Raw genomic sequence first — 22,192 nt, forward strand, 5'->3', positions numbered from 1 at the left:
TTTTTTTTCTTAAGCAAAACGACACAGAAGTCTTTCTTCTACTATGGGGTCACTGGCATTTTCTTCCATTGTCTGGGGGAGTCCAAGCTTACACCCTAAATGCGGAAATTTATCCCAGAAACAACAGAATACAAGTAAATAACAAACTCTTAATTCAAATTTCTCTAGAAAATTGCTATACAAGCAGATATTCTTGGATGAGAGACTTCAGTTACCTAAATTCCCAAAGCCATCTTTCCTTTTAAAAGAAATACTGAAATGCTAACTAAGAGATGAGGGGAAATGTTCATTCAAGACAATAGTACACCTACAACTTTTTACCTATAGTTCAACTTGTTATTGTGAAGTCTCAAGTCACAATTAGGGTATAATTCAGGGTCACATTCCCATGAGAGGTCTTCACTTAAGTTTATCCCATTTATTCCTAAATCCTTCCCCCAAGCATTTGATTTTTTGATTGACATTAATCTCACTACTAAATTTCCTGATGAAATACCTCACCAAATGCACAGAAGTAAACAGTGGATTCTTAGATGTTGGGAAGATTAAGCTCTGGTTGGAAAGTCCTACCAAAGATGGAAAGATTTAATGATGGATATATCTGCCATCAGATCCGCATAACGAAATTTGGCAAGGTTTGTCACTAAGAAATTGATAGCTAGGTGATTAATGTTTTTTGGCCAGTCATCATGGTATCCATGATAATGAACTTATTAACAAATCATGGAGGGTCTTCCTATAATGATGAATCTTGATTTGTAGTTAAGTTAACCCCAAGACATAATCTGTAACAGTTCATTCTTAACACACACATACACATACACATATATGTTAAAATAAGAAAAAAAAGGTTAATCCTGAGTAGGCAATTCCTTTTCCAGATGGGATATGAGAGAGGTACTACCCATAACTCTACTGACACATCTAAACCAAATCTCATTATTAGATTGTGAAAGCTTCTTAAGGGCTGTTTTTACCTTTCTTTGTAAGGCTAATGCTTAGAACAATTGAGAATATAGTAAATACTTCATAAATGCCTGTTGACTAGACCTGAAGACCAAGGACTGAAAAAGAGCAGAGGATACAAAAAATTGCTGCTGGAACAGACAGTAGTGGCTAGGGTTACCATTAAATGAAATGGACAGAAAGTGTCTCTTTGGCCACTGTTACTTTGCATACAATGGAATTAGAGCATAATTACCCAACTACTCCCATCCCCCACCTTTTGTTCAACAGTCTCAAGTACTTTCAGAGTTTGCATCATACATAAATCTTAAACTGCCTTGTGCCTTTAAAGAGGGTTGGAAAATTCAGCCTCCAAGAAATTTATTATCTACTGGAAAGAGAAATAAGATTAACAAACAGCTATAAAAAGCAAATATAAAATAATAGCCATGGGGAATGGACAAAAGTCATCCATGCATCTGAGTAATGAAGGATTCTAAAATCTTTTCTAAGAGAACGTCTACTGCTTTTTGATGTAAATAAGATATACACATTTTATATTAAAATTGCCAGTGATTTAGATTTGACAGAAAATCTGATGATTCTTTATCAAGGGTCTAGTTTGTTGTCTGTTTTGTTTTGTTTCTAACTTAACCTGAGACTTTACCATACCACCTGTGGTTTAGAAATTTCCTCAAAGTAGAATCAACTATCTGGAATTTAGTCTTAAGAGGGTTGCCTAGAGAACTGAGTAATAAAATTGTTGGCGCTTAAGCAACAAGCACAAAACCAAAACAGAATAACTTAGGACTCCACGCCTTTGGGAGCCATTCAGGTGTGAGTTCTGCAGCTCCTTTCCAGGCACAGGTTTCCAGAGATAAGGAAGTTTGTATTGAGCAGCCATCTCAATACTTTCCCCCTTATGATTGGTTAGTGCTTGTTGCTAGACTAACTAACATTTGCCTTTATATGTTTATGTGCAAGGGAACTGGGAAGAGAGTCAAGATGTAATCCAGACAATAAACTTGCACATATGAACAAGATGGTCCGGGTGCTCTGTTGGGGTATCACACGCTGGTCATGACCAAGACTTCCGAATACCTGGGAGAAGTAAGCTAGCTGCCAGATGCCCCTAAGAGGCAACATAAAATAACTTGCCCATGGCCATAAAATTTGTAAGTGTCTGACACATGTATAAGAGATTAGTATGTGGTTAAAATGACAAAAAACACCAAAGAAATAATAACTCCCAGACTAACTGATACGTAGGATGATAGGAACCATAACCATAATGGTCATGTATTCCAACAACTTTGTTTTATAGATGAAGAAAACGAGGCTCATCAAAATGACTTCTAAAGTTCACTTAGATAATAAACAGAGACAGAACCCAGAATCTGCAGCTTCAAATTTAGAGATCTTTCTAATGTAGCATGACTCTGACTCTATTTTTAGTTGATTTCTTCCCCCCAAAAATGTAATTTGAGCAGAATTCTCTAGTTTTTATGATCTAATCATGAATGCTAGAATAATGTTTAAAGGATAACTTTAGGTTTTTAAATTTAATTTAAATTTCATTCTCTGTATTACAAATCTTTATCATTAAATAATAATTAACAATATGAAATATTTATGATGCTTTGCTTTCATTCATAAAGTTAATATGCTGCTAGGAAAAAACAGGGCAGGCCAATCCACAAATCCAAGGCTTGATACAATTAAAAATTTATCCTCATCAAAAAAAATTTAACTCTGAAATACTGTCTTTATTACTTCTAAATCTAATTCTTTATAATAAGTATTGAGATGAAGTTTGTAAAAAGACTTTTCTTGGATATCAAACTTTTGTCAGCTAAACCCCAATACGCTAAACAAATTCACTTATTTCAGTCCAGTCTTCAGAATGCAAAGGGGGCTAAAAGTAGTAAGACTACTGGTATAGAAATATATTTTACAGAAATGGGGAGGAGGGACCAGCAAAATCAGGCTTCAGGTTTTGGTCTGGGATATATCCCATTTGTCAAGTACAAATTGAAGACCTACTATATTAAAAAGGCACTGTGCAAGGGACTGTGCTAAGGAACGGATCTGTTGGTGACAAATACCAGTATTGCCTCACTCTAGGCTCTACAAGATTTTAAAAGCTAAAAGGGATGATAAGAAATGAACACAAACAACTCTAAGTGATAATGTGATAAATGCTGCAATAAAAGTGCAAACTATACAGGTTAGGGATAAGAATTGAAGCTGTGATTTCATTGACTGAGATAATTCCCTTGATCAAAGTAGGTAGGTATGGTCTCTGCTATTCAGTCTTAGAAAGCTGCATGGGACATTAAAAGGTTAAGTGACTTGCTTAGAGTCATATCTGTAAGTGTGAGAGGCCAGACTTTATCATCTAGTTTTTCTCCACAGAGAAGAAAGGAAAGAAGGGAAGAAGGAAGGGGATAGAGAAGAAAGGAAAAGGAGGAATCAGCATTTTTTCAGTTGTTTTTCAGTAGGGTATGACTCTTTATGATCCTATTTGGGATTTTCTTAGCAAAAATACTAGCATGGTTTGCCATTTCCTTCTCCACTCCATTTTACTGATGAAAAACTGAGGCAAAGAAAAATGACTTGCTCAGGATTACACAGCTAGTAATTTCTAAAGCCAGATTTGAATTCAGAAAGATGAGTTTTTCTGACTCCGGGTCCTCTGCACTCTACCCAGTGCACCACCTAGAACATTTATTAATTGTATATAGACACTAGGCTAAGCAGCAATTATATAAATAAAAGTAAAAAGAAAAAGTAGATGTCCTCAAGGAGCTTACAGTCTTCTTGGTATTAAAAGTAGGCCTTGAAAAAAGAAAATGTCAACAAGCAAAAAAACTGGGGGGAGAATTCATGATTTGGGAATCACTCTTTTTTTTTTTTTTCTGAAGCTGGGGTTAAGTGACTTGCCCAGGGTCACCCAGCTAGGAAGTGTTAAGTGTCTGAAACCAGATTTGAACTCGGGTCCTCCTGAATTTAAGGCTGGTGCTCTATCCACTTCGCCACCTAGCTGCCCCATGATCTGAGAATCAAGATAGAGTTATGAAAGCATGAGCAATGGCAGAGGGATTAAAAAAGGGAAGAGAAGCAGAAAAAGAAAATAGTGAGAACATGCTATAAAGGTACTGTTGTTAGGGAAAGAATATAAAGGGCCCCAAAAGCTAAATTTCTAGTTTGAGATATATATATACTTGAGATATATCAGACTTTCTACCAAGAAGTTACATAAAGGTTTCCAAAAGCTAAACTCCAAGTTTGATATATGGCGCCCAATGTGGGGCACAAACCCACAACCCTGAGATTAAGAGTCTCATGCTCTACCGACTGAGCTACCAGGCCTTTGCATTTTGGCGCCCAAACAGGGACCAAAATGTTAAGGTCCAGAATTGTAAAGTTCCGGTCGTCTCTAAGTTATCCTTGGGGACTGCAGTCTCAACTCAATCTCCATCAGACTCTCTCCTTCCAGCCTGCCATCCCAACTCTGTCCTAGACTCGACTCCCTCTCCAGACCCAATGCTGCCCTCTTTTATCCTCGAAGAGATTGTAGTGAGAACTCAACGGGCTTGTGAGAAACACTTCAACCAATGAACTTGCTCCCTCAGAATTCCAAAGGTGTAAATTCCCTTTAAAAGCCAGAGAACTGTCCAGACAACCTGAGTTCTCACTTTGTAATCCTAACAGATATATATATAGATAGATAGATATAGATATAGATATAGATATAGATATAGATATAGATATAAATATAGATATATACTTGTTAGGCTTTCTACTTAAGCAGGGGTTCTCAAACTACGGCCCTTGGCCCACTGTGTTATGGCAAATGAGCTGAGGGGCGGAGACAGAGTGTGAGTTTTTGTTTTTTCTATAGTTCTGTCCTCCAACAGTCTGAGGGACAGTGAACTGGCCCCCTATTTAAAAAGTTTGAGGACCACTGTACTAAGGAGTTACTTGGCATTTTTAAGCAAAGTAATAAAGATGGATTAGAGGGCAGAGAAAACTGGGCATACCATTTAGTAGACTATTGCAATAGACCAGAGAAGGAAGAAATGAGATCCTGAAGTAGGTTGTAGCAGTGGGAACAGAAAGCAAGAGAATGAAATATTGACCCACGTTAATTGGGCTTAATGGTAGCAGACAAATAGAACCAATGTGAAAGAATACAAATAGCTCAGGTTTAAGAATTAAAGATTCCTAATATATCATTAAAAAAAAAAAAAAAAAAAAGAGTCCTGTACCACTATAATAATCCATTAAGTGAGTTTAAAAAAAAAAAAAAAAGGAACAGCCTTTTTTTCCCTGACTCATACAGAAGCAAGGAACAGACATCATCATAGACATTACTAAAATTGCCTCTAGACATAAGAGTATTTGATCGATTTCCAGGACTTTTTTTTTTTTTTTTTTTTTTTTTTAATAATTGAGTACCAAAGAAAAACAATATGTAATTTTCATTTGATCAATTGCTCTCTCTTGGCAAATAAAAGTCAATATCCAAAGGCAAAATTAGATTTCATGTTTAATCACTTTCAAGTCTCACTATTTGCTTCATTGTTAAGAGAGAATGTGGAGTAGTGAAAAAGATAGGAAACTGGGAGTCAAGATACCATATATGTGACCCTAACCAAGTCCCTAAACTGATTCAACCTGGGTTAACTCATCCATAAAATGGATAATAATAGTAGTGCATCTCCTACTCTAGTTTATAGAACTGTCATGAGCAAGTAAGTGCTTATTAAAGTAGAAAACCTAAAATCAATACATAAAAATGTTGAATTATTAGTCATACTCATTCTTTATTCAAAACAACAAATTCTATATCACTCTTCTTTTAGTATGGCCTTCCTAACAATAGTCACTCCACATTTTTAGGAATTCATCTATGTCATCATCATTACCTCCTCTGATGTCTTAGGGCCCTTCCATGCTTAAGGAGATGCTGTTCATGAGCTCATGGTAAAAAAAAAATAAAAAATTATTACCTGGTACTAAGCCTGTCTGAAGTAGGCTGGTCCTGAGACAACTAATAGACTTAGAATGTTTTGTCAAACCCACATGCAAAGCATTTCCAACCATAACAGGAAATATGCAATCTTCAAGGACCGGGGTTATCTCCATCTACTAGGAGGCACGGGGGTTTAAATCTAATAAGGCCTATTCACATTTAAATCCCAAGGAATATGTGTTAAAAAAAAAAAAAAAAAAAGTTGGCAATCAATAATTTTTAGATGAGTGGCAGCAAGGCCTAGCAGCTCGGAAGAGGTGGGGAGGAGGGCTTCAGAGACACGAGTTTGTTAGTTTGTCAGACATGCTGTGTGACCTTGGGCAGATCATTTAACCTCTCAATGGCACAAACTCCCCAAAAGTTTCAATCAAGATGCCAGTTTAAATACACTGGTAAATGGAATTTTCTCATTAGGAGTACTGTCATTCTGTAAAAAAATTTTTTCAAATAAAAGGGATTTGCAGTATTCTTATTTCCCATTTTTTAAAGGAGGAAATTTAGGGAGAAAATACATGAAGGATACGTAGAATAAAATCAAAATTCTTGAAATTCCTTAACACACCGAGAGAAAAAATTTATCTTAAACTTTAGCGATACTTTTATTGAAGTTCGGCAGTATGAAATTGTAAATTCCTACTATCTTCATCATTCATTATGATTCCACCAGAACACACCAGATTCAGAAACCAGCTGTCCCCTTCTTCCTCTCTCCAAGGACACAAAACCCTTAGTGGCAATGATAAAAGTTTGCTAATGATAAGGACTACATGCCGAGGTGCCTGTGGAAGCATCTCTTTTAAATCCTCCACCCGGGACCAGCAGGCTCCTTTTCTCCAGCCAGACCCACCAGAAATACCCCCGTCCCCCCTTCAGCTGATGCCTTTATTTCGCGAGTACATAAAAGTGACAGTTTCGAGCGATGATGGCCCGGGCGACCAGGACTCTTCCGGCCTTAAAGCATTAGGCCTCTGGAGTTTGCTAAAAGCTTTCCAAAAATGAGCCCGAGATCAATAGAGTGTATTTGCTCTTCCTTCCTGAGAGATCCCCAAGGACTCTACTTCACCTCGCCCCACCCACCGTGCACTTCCCACTTTTAAGTCGGTCAAGACTCTCGACAATGACATAACCAAAAAAGAAAAGGGAAGTGTCTTTAAAAGTCGTTTGGAGAATTAGTTTTATAACTATAATCAATCTTGCCAGACCCCCCCCCTCCAAAAATGCTGGAAAGTTGCTAATGAACGCTCCCACACCCAATCTCAAAACTCATGTTATCAAAAAAAAAAAAAAAAAAAAAAAGTCATCTGCTACCGTCCAAAATGGATCGATCTTTAACAAGGGGAAATCTCGGGCCAAGCACCCCCCTAACCCAGCGGTAACGCGAGGAAGCAGAGGTGGCCCGGCGGGGGAGGGCGACGAGGAGGACCAGCCCCTCCCTTACCTGGCTTGACTGGCTTAGGTGGCGGCTTCGACATCTCGCCTGTTGGGGCACCTAACCCGAAAGCTCGGGGGAAGTGTAGACAAAGTAGAGCGCTCGTTGCCCGCAAAGTTTTAATCCGGTCCCTCCGCCACGCTCTTCTTCCGTCCGTCCGAGATTGACCGAGCCCACCCCACCTCCAAAGAGAAAAAGCCTCGAAGGGTGGTTTCTTCCAAGTTGTCAGAGTCCCGAACGCAGTGTAAGGGAGAGCTCGGTCAATGAGGAAGTGAACGCTACATCAGCAAAAGCTAATTGGTCCGCGGGCCCCGAGCCTTCCAGCTGCGGCAGCAGCTAATGCACCCAGCAAAGATGCGGAAGCGGCAGCGGCCACAGCAGCCCAGCCCTAAATCGAATCCGAGCGCGATGGAACGGGCCCGGGACAGCGCGCGCCAACGAGAGGGAGCGCGGGCGAGGGAGGCGCGCGCTCAGCCCCAAGGCGAGGAACCAGAGCTGGGGCCAGGCTGCGGGCGCGCGCCTCGCTCCTGCTGAGGCCCCGCCCCCAAGCCGGAGCAAGGGCGGAGCGTAACCCGATTGGGCTGAGCCCAGGGCTGCCTGTGGCCTTTGCATCGCTGCCGCCCCGGAAGGTACCTGGGCGCTGAGGCTTTCTGAGTCCTGCTGGCGAGAGTCTGATCCCACCTACGGATCCCCCGGCTTGCTCCCGCCCTCTAGAGAGCCGAGGGAGAGGTAGCGCCTGTGTGGGACTGCGGGACTGCGGCGCTCAGGTAAGTCAGCGCCCGGTCCATGAGGCACTGCCGCCGAGGCGCCCCTCAGGCTCTCCCGGGCACTCGTGCGAGACGCTTGCCCAGCGCGCTGCCCCTCGCCTAGGGCGGCATGAAGGATCCTCGGGGGGGAGGGGGGGGGAAAATCTGGTCATGGCGCACTTTTCTAGCCGGATGTTGTAACCTTGAGCATTTCACGCGGAGAGCTGTCGCTTGGAATGGTGAATGGAGGCACGCCGTGACTGGCAGATCTTGGGCCAGTCACTTAAGTGCAGTTTATCCTCCTTGGTGGAAGGAGTTTCCACACCTCGAGGTTTCTTCCCAAAGGAAATAAATCACGCCTCCCTCTTCTGTCGCCCCCCCTGCTGTACAATAATAACTGCCCAGCCCGCTGATGTGAGGCAGATGTGGGCCTTATGTCCGGGCGGGAGAGAAAAACCTCCTGAAATAGGAGCTGTCTGTGACAGCCGCTCCCTGCAAGTTTTCCCCGAATCGCTCTGTGTGGTGGAGTTACTTTTCTATAGGGGCTGGACTGAATCACGTCAGTGACTTCAGGCCCAGATGTAGAACTGAAAGGTACCAGAGGCCCAACTTCTGGACTTTACGTGAGAGGAAACTGACTTGCCCGAGATCACGCAAGTGGTAGGTAGCATCAGCGGACCCCAGGTGCTCCAACCCCAGAGTCAGCGTCCTTTCCGCTGTTATTACCCCCAAAAGGTGGCGGTATGTCATATCTGTCTCCTACCTCCATAAAACGTTCATGAATACTAGTTCATTTTTAATGCATTTATTTAAAATTTAAGTGCAAAATTTAAAAATAGAAAAAGAAAGACAAAAAAAGGAAAAAAATTGCCATAAACAGCTGAACATCAGGGAGGATTCAAAATATTTAACAATAAATTTCCATTTCAAGAAAGTATATATAATCATAGAAGACATTGTAATCGTTAGCTGTCCATCTTTTCTTCTTTGTAGGTTTTTTATCTTCTGTGTACTTTTTACTTTATTCTTTTTTCCCCTTTCCTCCCACCTACTTCCTCAATACACATGTACATACATACATATATGTTCCTAGTATATATACATATACACACATAAATATGCTGATATACTCACATATGCATATACATCTAAATATTAATAAGGCTGACATGGAGATTTCTCTCCATGGAATCTTTTTTAAGTTTTATTTTGAGATAGATGATAGCTACCCCTACTTTTTTTCCCTAATTAATTCTATTCCTGACCATTTTTATTATGTTTGTGTATGTTTCATTTCCTATGCCTGCTGACTCTTCTACTTCTACTCCTTGCCTTGCTATTACTTAACCTCCCCTATCTCCACCCCCGTGGATTCTGCCTTTATCTTCTCCCCCCACTCTTTCCCTCCCTCTTTATCCTTTTTTCATTAATCCCTACATTTTATCCCACTCCTATTAAGCTACACACCATTCTATACCCTGTCTTATTCTATTCCCCCCTCCCCTTATTTCTTTATATATTTTGGAGGGTATTATACTCTTCATATATATATATATATATATATATATATATATATAGTTCTCTCTGTAATACAGCCATTCCAGTGTAAGGTTTTCAGATTTACCAGGCCTCTTTCTCATGAATATAATTTTCAAACTGGTAACATTCTTAGGTTTATCTAAATTCTATAGCAAACTACATCATTTCAGTCACATTTGATTGAATGGAATGGAAAATAAAAGATCTGTGTGCTTGTAATTTGATGGCATGTAGGAAAAGGAGTAAAATTTCATGTTGAAAACTGCTCCGGTGAAATGCTTCTGTACATAAGTAAAATTTGTACAAAATTCTTTGAAATATTTAACAATAGTAACATTAATACCCAATAATATTTCCATATTAGCAATTTTTTTTTAAATCAAGAAAAATAAAGAGTTTGCATTCAGTTCATCAGTTCTCTTTCTGGAAGTGAATGGCATTTTTTCATCATGTCTTTTGGAACTATCTTGTATGATTGTATTGATCTGAGTAGCTTTCACAGCTTATCAACACAGCATTACTGTTATTGTACACAATGATCTCCCTATTGTTACTTCATCTCACATTTGTTCATATTGTTCTTCCCATGTCTTTTGAAATCACCCTCCTCATGATTTCTTATATCACAATAATATTCCATCACAATTTGTTCAGCCATTCCCTAATTGAATGGCATTCCTTCCCTTTTCAATTCTTTACCTCCACAAAAGGAGTTACCATAAATATTTTTATATGTAGTTTCTTTTCCTCTTCCTTTCATCTCTTTGAAACACAGACCTGGTCGGGATATTACTGGGTTAAAGAATAAGGACAATTTTCTTTTTCTTTCTTTTTCTTTTCTTTTTTTTTTTTTTTTTTTTTTAGATAACTACTTTCATTTTATTTATTTATTTATTTTTAATTTATTTTTTATTTATACATTTTTTTGACAGTACATATGCATGAGTAATTTTTTTTTTATAAAATTATCCCTTGTATTCATTTTTCCAGATTTTCCCCTCCCTCCCTTTACCCCCTCCCCTAGATGACAGGCAATCCCATACATTTTACATGTGTTACAGTATAACCTAGATACAATACATGTGTGTAAATCCCATTTTCTTGTTGCACGTTAAGTATTAGATTCCGAAGGTATAAGTGACCTGGGTAGATAGACAGTAGTGCTAACAATTTACATTCACTTCCCAGTGTTCCTTCTCTGGGTGTAGTTGTTTCTGTCCATCATTGATCAGCTGGAAGTGAGTTGGATCTTCTCTATGTTGAAGATTTCCACTTCTATCAGAATACATCCTCATACAGTATTGTTGTTGAAGTGTATAGTGATCTTCTGGTTCTGCTCATTTCACTCAGCATCAGTTGATGTAAGTCTCTCCAAGCCTCTCTGTATTCCTCCTGCTGGTCATTTCTTACAGAGCAATAATATTCCATAACCTTCATATACCATAATTTACCCAACCATTCTCCAATTGATGGACATCCATTCATTTTCCAGTTTCTAGCTACAACGAAAAGAGCTGCTACAAACATTTTGGCACATACAGGCCCCTTTCCCTTCTTTAGTATTTCTTTGGGATATAAGCCCAGTAGTAGCACTACTGGATCAAAGAGTATGCACAGTTTGATAACTTTTTGGGCATAGTGAATAAGGACAATTTTCTAACCATTTAGACATAGTTCCAAATTGTTTTCCATAATGGTTGGACCAGCTTACCACTCCACCAATGATACATTAGTGTACCTAATTTCTCTCATTCCCTCTAGCATTTGTAATTTCTGATAGGTGTGAGGTGATATTCCAATATTGCTCTGATGGTACAACATGACTACAAGTCATGGAACACCACAAAGAATTAAAATTGCAAGTTACCCAAAGGGCAACAAAGAAGTCCATGTTGAGTATGAGTAGATTGCAAGGTACCTCCATTGATCTTAGAATTATGTATGACTGTAACAAAAGGTGGACATGTTGACTAAGCTCATGTGCCATTGGTATCTGTGCAGATCAATATCTGTGCCATTGGTATCTGTGCAGATCAATATCTCTCTTTGAAAAGAATTCATGGAAGTACACGGACAAAAATCTTCCAGGATGACAAGCAGCAGACAGGTTGCGATCTCCTCAAATAAAGGGAGCACCCATAGCAAAAAGATCATTGATCCATCAAAATATTGAAGCAAATCTTATAATTTTGTTTAAAAGAAATGAAATAAGGATCTTTTAACAGTCAACATTTATTTAGTCCTTGCTATGGGCCCAGCATTGTACTAAACAAAGGGATACAAAAAAAAAAAATCAAAGCTAACCCTGCCCCAAGAAGACAAGTCTCCAAGTAAAAATAACTATTTACATACATTATCTTGAAGAAAGGTATCACAGAGAAGGAAATACTGGAAAAAGCCTGAGACATAAAGTGGGGTTTGAGCCAGGTCTAAAAGGTAGCCCAAAAAACTCAGAAATCTAGATATGGGGCAGTAGGGGCAAAAGCACTGTTGGGAAATGGAGTGTCCGGTGAGAGAAGCAGTGATTAGGTCAAAGTAGCTTTGTAATATAATATTACATAACATAATATGTTATAATGTAATATAGCATAATATAATGTATAATATGATATGATATAACATAATAATATAGTAAATAATATAAACATAATATAACAGCTAGGTGGCTCCCATGGTGCTGGGCATGGGGAAATCACTCCTTTTTGCCTCCATTTCCTCCTCTATAAAATGATCTGGAGAAGGAAATGGCAAATTATCCCATTATCTTTTTTTTTTTTTAATGTAATGTTCGAGCTAGCTTTTTGGAGGACCTATGGACGGGCCTTGGTCTCAGCAGGATAGTCACCATGAGGATGGACAGGAATAGATTCTAAGTCTTTATTGTCTCCTTCACAGTCTGTGTCTGTCACAGTCTAACCCAGATTTGATCTTAGTGGAGAAGTGTAGGAGGCAGGAGAGCCACCAGGAGGATGGTCAAAGATGTAATGTCTTACTTCCAGTCCTCACAGCTTTTAAATACCCTATTACGATTACATCATTACAGCATACTGAATATGTGTGAACTAGAGAATCATCATCTCATCAATTCCAATGAGTTAATGCGTTGTAAGTATCCTTGTTTCAAGTATACTTCTCGAATTTGGCCCTCTATACTTAAAACTTTTTATTTTTCAAAACATATGCATGAACAATTATTTAACATTAGCCCTTGCAAAACCATGTATTTCAATTCCCCCTTTCCCCCACCCTCTCCCCTAGATGGCAAATAGACCAATATATGTTAAACATGGTAGAAATATGTTAAATCCAATATATTCATACAATTATCTTGCTGCACAAGAAGAATCAAATCAAACCAGAAAAAAAAAAAAAAAGAGAGAGAGAGAGAGAAAAGTAAAATAAAATGCAAGCAAACAACAACAAAAAGAGTGAAAATGCTATGTTGTGAACCAAACTCAGTTTCCACAGTCCTCTCTCAGGATTACCCCATTATCTTTGTAAAGAAAATCCCAATGAGATCATAAAGAGTTAAACACAACTGAACAACAGCGGCTGGATTTAAAGTCTATGGAGGGGAGAAAAGTATAAGAAGGTTGGAAAGAGAGTGAACTCATGCTAAGTTAAAGTCATCATCACTTCCTTATTCTAGTAGCATGTGAAACTAAATCCTCAAAGAATATTTAAAAGTATATATATACAAAAAAAAAGTATTTAAAAGAACATAACCTGCCCTATGCAACATTATTACACATGACTCATCTCCATGCACTGAATTTCAAAAAAAACTGAATTTCAAAAATAGTACATCTCTCATTCCCATTTCTTGGCAATATCTGTACTCTGTCCCCAAAAAGTTCTTCATCTACATCTTGGAATCCCTAATTTTACTTTAGGAACCAGCTCAAGCACCACCTTATTCAAGATATCTTTGCCAGTCACAACTGCTAGTGCCTAAGGTTACCTATTTTGAAGGAATGCCCATCAATTAAGGAATGACTAAATAAATTGTGGAATATGATTATGATGGAATGTTATTGTGCTATGGGAAATGATGTGAAGAATGCCTTCAGAAAAACCTGGAAAGTTCTCCATGAACTCAAGCAAAGTGAAATGTACTGTGTAATCGCAATGTTCTGGGATGATAAGCTGTAAATAAATGACTTTGCTGTTCTCAGCAGTACAATGATCCATGACTACTCTGAAGTACTTATGATGAAAAATCCTATTTATATCAGGAGAAGGAACTGATTGTGTTTAAATACAGAATGAAGCATTGGGAAAAAAAAGTTAGCTATTTTGTGTGAGAGTTATGTGTGTATGTATATGTAGATTTCTATCTATATGCACATAAATGTGATATAGATATATTAAATGAATTGTATATGTATGTGTACATATATGTATATATAATAGAGCTAAATTAAGTGACATGTATATGTATGTAATTTAACCAAAATACTGGCCTTATAAGTCAGCAATGAAGGTGATACCCCTTCCTTCGACACATCAGGAAGAAGGCATTATACCCCATCATTAACACCCAAAGCTGATATTCTCTTTAATCTACTTCCTGCACACACGAAAAAAACCTTTTAGTAAAGTTACAAATTTTAATTTATATGCTATCTCAGTATTAAATTTTTTTTGTATATTATATCTATGCTACAAGACATACTTATACTAGGACATTCATATATAATCCCCTATCATATAAGCATGTAAATTACATATTATCTAATAATAAATATTTATGTATATAGAGCATACATTTATTGTCCATTAACATATATATAGGCATATATGTGTATATGATAGAAATTAAGTGACATATATATGTTTGGGTGTGTCTACACACACACACATAAGTATATATAGTAGAGAGAGAAATTAAACAACTTGACCATGATCATACAACCAGTAAATGATGATAATGCCAAAATTCAAATCCTGTTTCTTTCACTGATTTACCAAAAGGCAGCTGTTTCCTGTGTTCACAAATTATACATTTAATTTTTTTTTTTCTAAAATTTTGTTGGAACTTATTATTAAGGACATTAGCTTACAGTTTCCTGTCTATGCTTTGTAATTAATTGTTTGTATGTTGTCTCACTCATTAGGCTGTGAGTTCCTTGAGTTCAAGGATTCTTTTATCTTTCTTTGTATTTCCAGTGCTTAGCAAGATGCCTGGTACATAGAAGATGCCTAATTATTATTTATTGACTAATTGACTGAGTTCAGAGATTCCACTATTTTCTTAAAAGGGAGGCAACCTTTGCCTTTTTCTAATACTGTAATATCAGTCTGTAATAGTGAGATTATAAGCAGTGAAATACAAATAAGGGCCATGTTTGGACAGCAAAAGGAAGTCCCTGCTCCCCTCAAATAAGAGTACATTGTCTACCCAGTATTATACATGTATACTGAATATATAATACAAATTATACAAATTATAAAAGAAAATACAAATAATAAAAATCAGGACAAGAATATATTGGTTACTAGATTCTGTTCTCTGTGACTCCTCCAAGATCATCATCACTTCATCCACTTCTCAGCTGTCTCTCACATAAACCCAGTTCACTTGCGTGTCCTGGCATCACCTCCCTAATGCCAAGGTCATCTTTGAGAACGAAGGACAAATAACAATAGCTGTATACAAAATGCTTCAATTCTCATGGGTGTTATAAATTTAGTATAGCTAACTCATGGGGCAGTTAGATGCTACCAAGAAGGACAGTAAGAGAATAGCTCTTAACTTTTTTTTGTTCTTTCGACTAATATTATTATTTAATGCATGCAAATACATACCTGGTTAAATTTTCCTCTCTTAAAAAGATCTTTCCTTTCCGACTCTACCTGGCTCTTTTAACACTAAGCAATACCTTAGTCTCTAAGGCATTAGAGGAGTATTTGGGGATATTCTTAATTAGAATTCCATCTCATCAAAAGTATTTAAGAACCTAATGATACACTAATTACCTAGATCATGTCTCCATTTCCCAGGAAGATGTGAATGGTTTATTTCTCCCAAGGGTGTTCTTAGCATTCCAGTGTATCTCTGGCTTTCTTAAAGGAATGTTTTTAAAAATTCTCATAATTAAATTCCTTTTAGATTCTTGTATCGATGTATGCTTATCATACTTGTTTATACATTAATATATTTGTAAGCATATACTTATGTATAATAGATACATACAATAGAACAACTCTTTGAGAAGGCCCTGAAATTGAATAAGTGAAAACAGTATTTAATAATCATAACTTCAGAAAAGTTGGCATAAAGATTTCTGAAAATTTTGATGACTAAAGAAAACCTAGTTTTTTAGTATTCTCTTGGATTTCTTTTCTCTGACTGAAACTGCATACTAGGACAGTCTAGGAAGCTGAAATTTATCTTCAGCCTTTTTCCTGATCTTCCATCCTTTTTGTTCTTTGGGGGCTTCTCTCTCAAAGCATCTGGAAAATAATTAAACCACTAAAAAGTTAGTGGACTCATTGTCACTCCTTCACAGGAAATTTGAATTAAAAAAAACAGTAGGAAAATGGTAATGTTTAACCCAAAAAAATTAAGTCTAATGGTGTGAATACAGACAATAGTATACAAATAAGACAGATTTTGGCAGCAAAAGACCATCCCTGCTTCCCTCAAATCAGAACACATTCTATATCTATGAGGTATAGGTTTGGCCAGTTCTACACATGGATGCAGAATACACAAATAGAACATGAATAATAAAAATTTTACATACATATACACATACTTGAAATCACTAGACACATGATTCTAATTCAATAAGCATCTATTAAACACCTCCTTATGTGCAAAGCACCAGGGATACAACAGTAAAACATGAAGTATCCCCTTTCCCTAAGGGATACAATTCAGATGAATAAAAACAAAATAATTTGAAAAATGAGAGTGCTCTTCCACCTAGAGGAATCAGAAAGGACTTTCCATTGAAGGTGGTCCCTAAATTAATATTTAAATGAAGCTACCAGTTCTAAAAGGTAGAGCTGAGGAAGGAACATAATCCAAGCTTCCCTCTAGCTCACAACTTTGGCTTCTGTTTCTCACTCTATATATCTGATCTGTTGCTAAGTCCGGTCATGTCCACTACGATAGCTTCTTTCACAGACATCCTCCTCTCTCCACTCATACAGATGACACTTTAGAGCAGTAGTCCTCAAACTTTTTGAATAGGGAGCCAGTTCACTGTCCCTCAGACTGTTGGAGGGCCAGACTATACTAAAAACAAAAACTCACACTCTGTCTCTGCCCCTCAGCCCATTTGCCATAACCCAGTGGGTTCCCATCTGTGGGCTGTACTTTGAGAATCCTTGCCTTAGAACAACTTCTTACTACAGGTCTGGAGCATTATAATAAGGTTCTAGTTGGTCTGCCTCCAGTGTTTCCCAGTGTAATTCATCCCCTACTTAGCTCCTGACGATTTTCCTAAAGCACAGATATAATTCTTTCTTCCTCATTTAATAAGCCCCAGTGAGACCCTTTTAGTAATACTCGAGGATCAAGTATAAAATCCTTTGGCACTTAAGACCTGCACAACTTCTCCACTTCCTACTTTTCTCATCCTCTCTGCCTATAATTCTCTATCTCACCTCCAATTCCTAATTTCCTTTAAGATGAAGCTCAAATCATACTTTCCACATAGGTCTTTCTCACCCATCTCCCTCCCTTCCCCTGCAAGTATCTTCCCTCTAAGATTACCAGTGCTTTAGCACTGTATCTGACTGGCATATCCTGTAAGAATTTACTATATACTTGCTGATTGACAGGAACAGCCACATTGTGGGGGGGACCAGGCTGTGGAAAAAGAAGGAATAAGCTCAGAACATTCTTCCACCTGGTACAATAGTTACTTGGTTGAATAAATTGGCCAGGTTAGACTGGTTTCCTAAAAGAATCAAACTCCAGTTAAGCACAATGGCACACATATGTAATCGCTTGCTACCAATGAGGCTGAGGCTGATGGATCACTCGATCTCCAGAGGTCTACGCTGTATGGTCTAAGTTAATCAAGTATCTGCAATAAGTTCCACACTAAGGTGCTAAAGCTAAGGTAACTGGAATTGCCCAAGGAAGGGCAAACTGGCCTAGATAGAAAAAGAGCCAGTATTATCTTCCCTACTGGTGAATATTGATTTTGAACCTACACAACAACAAAAAAATGTGCTTAAATCATAGTAACCCTCATCTGTCTTTGATAAGAGAAAAAAAGTGGCCTAGATATTAAAAAAAAAAAAAAATCATTTGTTTTGAGCCCTGCATACATCATGGGAATTTTAAAAATTAATAAGTGAATTACAGAAATGATTTACTGAATTGGTTAATTTGAATTGCCTTAATACCCATTAGTTGTTACCCCACAGCACTGAAGTATATCAAAAATGACAACCTATTTTTAAATGTCAGCTGAGTAATCAATAAGTTTGAAAATCCTTACATGAGTAATATAAATTTAGCTCATTTTATCTTGTGACTGTTTTATTTCTGAGAAATTCTCCTTTATCAATGTTTTTTTTTTTATTTTAGAAAGTGGAAATAATTTGAAAGCACACTATGAAAGCATTTATCGTTGGAATTAGTGGGTAAGTAACCATCAGATGGCTTTCTTCTGAACAGCTAGCTGAGAAAATAGTTTTCACAGGTGGTGTGGAAGTAGGGAAAGAGAGATGATTTTTGAGGACAAGAGCACAGTCCAAGATGGGTGGGCCTTGAGTAGAATACATACACAAAAAATTTTTTAATAACTTTTTATTTACAAAATGGGTAATCCTTCAGCATTGACCCATGCAAAACCTTCTGTTCCAACTTTTCCCTTCCTTCCCCCGACCCCCTCCCCCAGATGACAGGAAGACCAATATATGTTAAAGTATATGTTAAATACAATATATGTATATATATATATATATATCCATACAGTTATTTTACTGTATAAGAAGAATCAGACTTTGAAATAAGGTAAAATTAACCTGAGAAGGAAATCAAAAATGCAAGTGGACAAAAATAGAGGGATTGGAAATTCTATGTAGTGGTTCACACTCATTTCTCAGAGTTCTTTCGCTGGGTGTAGCTGGTTCTATTCATTATTGAACAAATGGAACTGATTTGGTTCATCTCATTTTTGAAGAGAACCACATCCATCAGAATTGATCATCGTATAGAATTGTTGTTGAAGTATATAATGATCTCCTCGTCCTGCTCATTTCACTCAGCATCAGTTCATATAAGTCTCTCCAGGCCTTTCTGAAATCATCCTGCTGATCATTTCTTACAGAGCAATAATATTCCATAACATTCATATACCACAATTTACCCAACCATTCTCCAATTGATGGACATCCATTCAGTTTCCAGTTTCTAGCCACTATGAAAAGAGCTGCCACAAACATTTTGGCACATACAGGTCCCTTTCCCTTCTTTAAGATCTCTTTGGGATATAAGCCCAGTAGTAACACTGCTGGATCAAAGGGTATGCACAGTTTTGATAACTCTTTGAGCATAGTCCCAAATCGCTCTCCAGAATATCTGGATATATTCACAATTCCACCAACAATGTATCAGTGTCCCAGTTTCCCACATCCCCTCCAACATTCAGCATTATTTTTTCCTGTCATCTCAGCCAATCTGAGAGGTGTGTAGTGGTATCTCAGAGTTGTCTTAATTTGCATTTCTCTGATTAATAATGACTTGGAACATCTTTTCATATGGCTAGAAATAATTTCAATTAGAACACATAAAATTGTGGAGCTCCTAGAAGCCACCTAGAAAGGTAGAGCATCTGAAGCACAGAGGATTGGATGACTAAAAATAGCAAGGAAAAGGTAGATTACAGCAGCTAAAAGGGTCTGGAAGGGAAACTTTGGAAGAGTTTTTAAAAATCTAGTTCTAGAAGTGATATTCTGAACAAGCAATTCTCTTAATTCATGGTGATTTCTCATATTCTTCTAGCTGTAAGGATCATCTTGGAGACTTAGTGGAAAGAGTTTATCTCTCCCTCTGTGTAATTTTCAGTATAAGATATACAATGACTCTAGAAACAATTTCAGTTCTTCTTTGATCACCAATCTAGTTCAGTCTTCCACCGCCATAATTGATAAACATTTATTAAGTTTTAGTATGTGTCAGGCACGATTCTAAGTGCTAGAGACATAAAAAAGGCAGGTAGATCCTTCCTTTAAAGAGTTTGCAATCTAATGTTACTTCAGCTGTTAAAATAGCCATATTGTTATCCTCCCTTCCACCAGCCTCCTCCTACTTCAATTCACCCTTCACAAAAGGAAACAGGTGTGCAAATCACCACTCCAGCTTATTAACAAATTTTATTTATTTTTATTTTTTTATTTACATATTTCTTTTTTTTTCTATTTTCCCAATATGTATTCAAATTTTGTGTTAATTGCTGAATGAAAGTCTAAGGAACTGTGTTGTTTCTTTAAAAGAGGTTTTTGTTGATATTGTTACAGCATATAATCTGTGGGAAGTGAATTTAACGTCTGAAACATCTTTGAACTCTTGCTTTTCTCTAAACATCCAATTAATGGTCATGGTTGGACTATTCTATCTTTGCAATATTTTTCCTACTTATTTGCCCTTTCCATTACATTATCACTTTTCTAGCTCAGGTACTTTATCACCTGAAAATTGGATTGTTGTGATAGTCTTTTATCTGGTCTCCATGTTTCCAGTCCTTATTCCCTCTAATTCCCTACACAGGTAAACTGCCAGATTAATCTTTCAAACATATTTCCTGATTGTATTTGAAAACATTCAGTGACTTCCATTTTCTTTTTCCATGTTTGACATTCAGGCCTTTCGTAATCTGACCCTAATCTAACTTCCTACTTTTTTCTCCCACTATCCTTTTTATATATAGGTATATTATGTATATATATAGGTATATTTTATATATAGGTATATTATCTTGTCATTTTCTTTATCCTGACTGTTCGCCATCATCACTTAATTGTCAAAATATTAAGTTTCCCCTTAAATGACACTTTAGTTCATCCACAGAATTCCACAAATATCTATTAAGTAGCTACTATGTGAAAGGCATTGTGTTGGACCCTGGAGATGGAGAGACAAAAATGAAACTTTTTCAGTGCCCTCAATGAGCTTACATATTTATTTTTATTTTTTGCTGAGACAACTAGGGTTAAGTGACCATGGGGTCACATAGCTAGGAAGTATATGAGGTCAGATTTGAACTCAGATACTTCCTGACTTCAGAACTTGTGCTCTATCCCCTATGCCATATAGCTGCCCCTTACATATTATTCTTTTTTTTTTAATTAATTAATTTTTACAAAGATTTTATGCATAGATAATTTTCCAGCATTGACAATTGCAAAACCTTTTGTTTCAATTTTTCCCCTCCTTCCCCCTACCCTTTCCCCCAGATGGCAGATTGACCAATATATGCTAAATATGTTAAAGTATAAGTATACAATATATGTATACATATCCAAACAGTTGTTTTGCTGTACAAAAAGAATCGGACTTTGAAACAGTGTACAATTAATTAGCCTATGAAGGAAATAAAAAATGTAGGCGGACAAAATTAGAGGGATTGTGAATTCTATGTAGTGGTTCATAGTCATCTCCCAGAGTTCTTTCGCTGGGTGTAGCTGGTTCAGTTCTTTACTGTTCTATTGGAACTAATTTGGTTCATCTCATTTTTGGAAAGGGTCTCATCCATCAAAATTGATCATCATATAGTATTGTTATTGAAGTATATAATGATCTCCTGGTCCTGCTCATTTCACTCAGCATCAGTCCATGTAAGTCTCTCCAGGACTTTTTGTATTCATCCTGCTAAGTCATTTCTTACAGAAAAATAATATTCCATAACATTCATATACCACAATTTATTCAGCCATTCTCCAATTGATGGGCATCCACTCAGTTTCCAGTTTCTGGCCACTACAAAGAGGGCTACCACAAATATTCTTGCACATACAGGTCCCTTTCCCTTCTTTAAGATCTCTTTGGATATAAGCCCAGTAGTAACACTGCTGGATCAAAGGGTATGCACAGTTTGATAACTCTTTGAGCATAGTTCCAAATCATCCTCCAGAATGGCTGGATGTATTCACAATTCCACCAACAATGCATCAGTGTTCCAGTTTTTCCACATCTCCTCCAACATTCGTCATTATCTTTCCCTGTTATTCTAACCAATCTGACAGGTGTAGTGGTATCTAAGAGTTGTCTTAATTTGCATTTCTCTGATTAATAATGACTTGGAGCATCTTTTCATATGGCTAGAAATAGTTTCAATTTCTTCGTCTGAGAATTGTCTGTTCACATCCTTTGACCATTTATCAATTGGAGAATGGCTTGATTTCTTATAAATTAGAGTCAATTCTCTATATATTTTGGAAATGAGGACTTTATCAGAACCTTTGACTGTAAAAATGTTTTTCTAGTTTATTACTTCCCTTCTAATCTTGTCTGCATTAGTTTTGTTTGTA

General features: G+C 37.2%; 2 protein-coding genes across 4 annotated transcripts in view; one reads left to right on the plus strand and one right to left on the minus strand.

Moving 5' to 3' along the window:
* Positions 1-7,968, minus strand: part of OSTF1 (osteoclast stimulating factor 1) — a 52,311-nt gene extending 44,343 nt beyond the window's left edge. The window contains exon 1 of the mRNA XM_074281410.1: positions 7,422-7,968. Within this exon, the coding sequence (XP_074137511.1) occupies positions 7,422-7,455 (34 nt within the window). The 5' untranslated portion in view covers positions 7,456-7,968. The remainder of the gene's footprint in view (positions 1-7,421) is intronic.
* Positions 7,969-7,997: 29 nt separating this feature from the next.
* The window catches only part of NMRK1 (nicotinamide riboside kinase 1), a 39,008-nt gene continuing 24,813 nt past the window's right edge, over positions 7,998-22,192 (plus strand). The window contains exons 1-2 of one of the 3 annotated variants that reach the window (XM_074281411.1): positions 7,998-8,179; positions 18,249-18,304. Coding sequence is in view for 1 of the 3 variants with exons in the window: in XM_074281413.1 (XP_074137514.1) it covers positions 18,276-18,304 (29 nt within the window). In the remaining 2 variants the exon portion in view is untranslated. Of the gene's footprint in view, positions 8,180-18,248; positions 18,305-22,192 lie in introns of those variants that run through there. The other 2 variants (XM_074281413.1, XM_074281412.1) reach the window with 2 other exon arrangements.

Source organism: Sminthopsis crassicaudata, chromosome 1, assembly GCF_048593235.1.
Source record: "Sminthopsis crassicaudata isolate SCR6 chromosome 1, ASM4859323v1, whole genome shotgun sequence".
NCBI classification, from domain to species: Eukaryota; Metazoa; Chordata; class Mammalia; order Dasyuromorphia; family Dasyuridae; genus Sminthopsis; species Sminthopsis crassicaudata.